At 39.0% G+C, this 3,592-nt stretch overlaps 1 protein-coding gene across 1 annotated transcript; it reads left to right on the forward strand.

The window, feature by feature from the left end:
- Positions 1-1,376: 1,376 nt before the first annotated feature.
- LOC140919800 (uncharacterized) lies at positions 1,377-2,017 on the forward strand. Its single transcript, XM_073366448.1, has 2 exons — positions 1,377-1,499; positions 1,553-2,017. The coding sequence occupies exons 1-2, from the start codon at positions 1,377-1,379 to the stop codon at positions 2,015-2,017; spliced, it is 588 nt and encodes a 195-aa protein (XP_073222549.1).
- Positions 2,018-3,592: the final 1,575 nt, after the last annotated feature.

The raw sequence follows: 3,592 nt of genomic DNA on the forward strand, positions 1-3,592 counted from the left end.
ATGATGAATATTGTGAAGTCAAACTAAAACTTATTGAGTTGTGATGATCGGGTAAGTCTGAGATATGTGTTGTAGATTTTGGAGTTAGGATTATTTTGTCAACATATAGGGATGGTCTGACAAACCTAGTGATTCGGGGAAGTACAACTGAATGAGCCTGATCGTGGAGGGCTACAGTCGAACTGTAAGGTAAGACTGATAGACCTTGGGGGTACACCTAGTGGGGAATTCCTAAATGGATTAGTGGGTTATTTCCTAAGGCCGAGAACTACCGTGAAACACAAGAGTACCCCGACTGTCGCGTATATGTGTCTCGGGTTGAGTTGAGGGGATCTATGAGGACTTGGCCATTCATGAATTGTCCGTCCACTCTTGTAGTGGCATAGTATCATGCCTCCTAACCAAGTACTTCAGAGTAGAATGGTACCAAATGATGAAGTATAGAGTATAGGACATGCATAGCATTTCATCATGGTGATTATCCTATTGTGAATGAATTTGATAAATCGTTGATATTATACACTTGACTGTTTTTTAGATTGTGATAATTTGATTGTTTGCGTGTTATCCTCGTGTATTTTATACTGTTACATAATTTCGATACTCACCCCTCGTTGTTTGTGTTTGGCGTTTGCGACGGACGTAGACGAGTTGTAAGTTGCAGGTGATGACTAATACCATCGGTGAGGCGGAAGCCTTCACGTCTTGGAGACTCTTTTTATATGCATTGTATTGATGTTATTTTGAGCATTTTTATTTTGGGAATTCCTGCTCTGATAGTGACATCGGGTTGGGACTATATTTGCACTGAATTTAAAACATAAGTATGTGTACTTCAAAAAGGATTCTGTTGTATGATACTATGATTTCGATGTCATTATGTTTGATGGAAATTTTGGATTTATGTGACATGCTTATGATTATGTGATACTCTTTATCTTAATAAAAAATTTTTTTTTTTTTGGGGGTTTAGGGTGTCACATTTGTGGTATCAGAGCTGGTCTATCCAATCAGACCGTAAATGTGTTATGTGTTCGCTATGTTTCTTTGTGTACTCTATTATGTGTTCTGTGGTCATGGACATTATTGTGTTAGTGTTGTAGAACTAGGTTAGTTCTCACTACCCTAAGTGTCTCACTATATTCGATTGTCTTATCTGATTGATGTAGGTAGTGATGGCTAGTGGAAGGAATGATGTTGCGATTGTTGAGGCTCTAGAGTCCATGGCAGGAGTTATAGTGCAGGCTCTCCAAGCTTTGGATGAATCTCAAGCTACTGCACAAGCCTCTGCGCAAGCTGCACAGATTGCTGCTCAAGTTGTTGCTCAAGCTACTAGCTAAAGTGGTGGCCAAGGAAATGTGCAAATAAATGAATTCATGGTGATGGATCAATTCCACAAGGCTAACCCTCCATCGTTTGAAGGTCACTATAATCCTGATGGAGCTCAAAAGTGGTTGCAAGAAGTTGAAAAATTTTCAGAGGAGTGGCATGCCCCGAAGGTCAGAAAGTGCATCTTGGCACCTTTATGTTGACGGAGGAAGTTGAACATTAGTGGGATAATGCACGCCAACGTTTAGATAATGCAGGGACTGCAATTACTTGGGCTATATTCAAGGACATGTTTCTAATTAAGTATTTCCCTGAAGATATCTGTAATAGGAAGGAGATGGAATTTGTTAAATTGGAACAGGGAAATATGTCAGTAGCGGAGTATGCAGCTAAGTTCGAGGAATTATCCAAGTACTATCCACTCTATGTTGGAGAGGCAGGAGAAAAGTCGAAATGCATCAAGTTTGAAATGGGACTCAGGCCAGAGATCAAGAAACAGGTTGGAATGCAAGAGATTCGTGACTTTCCTACCCTAGTGAATAAGAGTAGGATTTATGATGAGGATAGTCGTGCTGAAAAGGCACATTACCGAAACACTAGAACCATGAAGGACAAGAGGCATATGCATCATAATAGAGGAAAACCTTACTCTTTTCCTCCTAGTAAATCAGGAAGTCGTCCGAATTAGCAACAATACAGTTTTTCAGCTGGAAAAGGAGCTAGTAGTGGTAATGGAAAAGGAAATGGAAACAGTTATAATTATGGGAGTGGTAGAGGAAACCCCAATGGACGAGGAGTTAGTAACGAAAATAGTAACATGAGTCAAGTCTCGCACAACAACCATGGTTATAATGGTGATCCAGCTACTCCTATCCGATGTCACAGGTGTAGTAAGCAGGGTCACATGGCATATGAATGTAGAGATGCTGGAGTTACTTTTTTTAATTGTCAACAACAAGGCCACATTAGCACCACATGCCCCTACCCAAGGAAGACTCCACAGCCTGGAAACCAGAGTTCCCAAGCCAGCTGACCTAAATCCAATGGAAGAGTCTTTGCCCTCAGTGGTGCAGGAGCGTCTGAGAAAGACAACTTGATCTAAGGTACATGTCTCATAAATGATACTCCTTTATTTGTACTATTTGATTGTGGTGCCACTCATTCCTTTGTGTCTCTTGACTGTGTTAGACGCTTAGGACTACCTGTATCTTGTTTATGGTATGATTTGATTGTGAATACCCCAACTAGTGATTCTGTTGATACTTGATGACTCTTCATCATATGCATATTTTTCCACTGTTTTAGTCTTATTTATCCTAAATCATCAGTTAAATTAAGGATTTATTTGATACATTTTGTTGATTTTTGTTCTTTGAGTTAATAAAATGTTTTTTGTTTTTATTTCGTTGATTAAGTAGGAATTTGTCGTAATTTTACATTGCGTTTTGTTTTAGTGTAGTGCTGAATTTTGGTGAAAAATCAACATGATATATGTGGAGTTTTTCAGCCATATCTGGAGTTCTAGATGTCCAGTTAGTGTCACTCCAAGTGCTAATGAAAGCTAAGATCCATATCTACAACTTTCAAGAATACACCGGGACAGAATTCAGACGCAAAAGATGAGAAAAATGCAAAATACATCAGACAGCAGATGCTGTGCACCTGGAGCGCGCCTTGCGCGCCTGGAGCGCATTTCTCATGTTTCAGTTCTGTCAACGCGCGTCTGGAGCGTGCCCTGCGCGCCTGGGGCGCGTGACGCGCATCAGCATTCTTGTAATTCTTCTTTAATCCTTATCTTTTGTATCTCTGTCATGAGTAACTAAACCCTATTTGTTAGGGATGAGTGTAACCAGATGAAACCCTTATTTTTCTGATTTGATTTCTAGTTATATGAATGAGTTTATTGAATTGTTTTTCTCATCTCTGTGCTTAATGCTTTTTATTGCTTGATCAACATTAAAATGTTCTACGATTTGTATTTTGAAACGGAAGTGGACTTTACGAATGCTTGAGATGAGAAATTCATGAATTTGTAGTCTAGGGATAGATGCAGGTCATGAAACCAATTAAATTAGTTGCGAAGCAATAATTTACAAGAGAATTTCTATACGGTAATGCTTAATTCTAATCTTAAATCCACTAAGGAATTAGGGGTTACTTTGGAATTAAAGGTTCTGTCACTAAGACATTAGGGCAAGAATAATAAAGAGAATTCGGTAATAATTCAATAAAGGAATTCAGTAACTAGGATCAAATTAGACAC

The sequence above is a fragment of the Cicer arietinum genome, chromosome 3, assembly GCF_000331145.2.
Source record: "Cicer arietinum cultivar CDC Frontier isolate Library 1 chromosome 3, Cicar.CDCFrontier_v2.0, whole genome shotgun sequence".
NCBI lineage: Eukaryota > Viridiplantae > Streptophyta > Magnoliopsida > Fabales > Fabaceae > Cicer > Cicer arietinum.

What these genes read in the sequence shown, in the direction of transcription:
- LOC140919800 (XM_073366448.1), top strand. Translation starts at nt 1,377, where the DNA reads ATGGTGATGGATCAATTCCACAAGGCTAACCCTCCATCGTTTGAAGGT. An exon ending in AGGAGTGGCATGCCCCGAAG is followed by an intron (nt 1,500 to 1,552) that starts GTCAGAAAGTGC and finishes GTTGAACATTAG; the next exon opens with TGGGATAATGCACGCCAACG.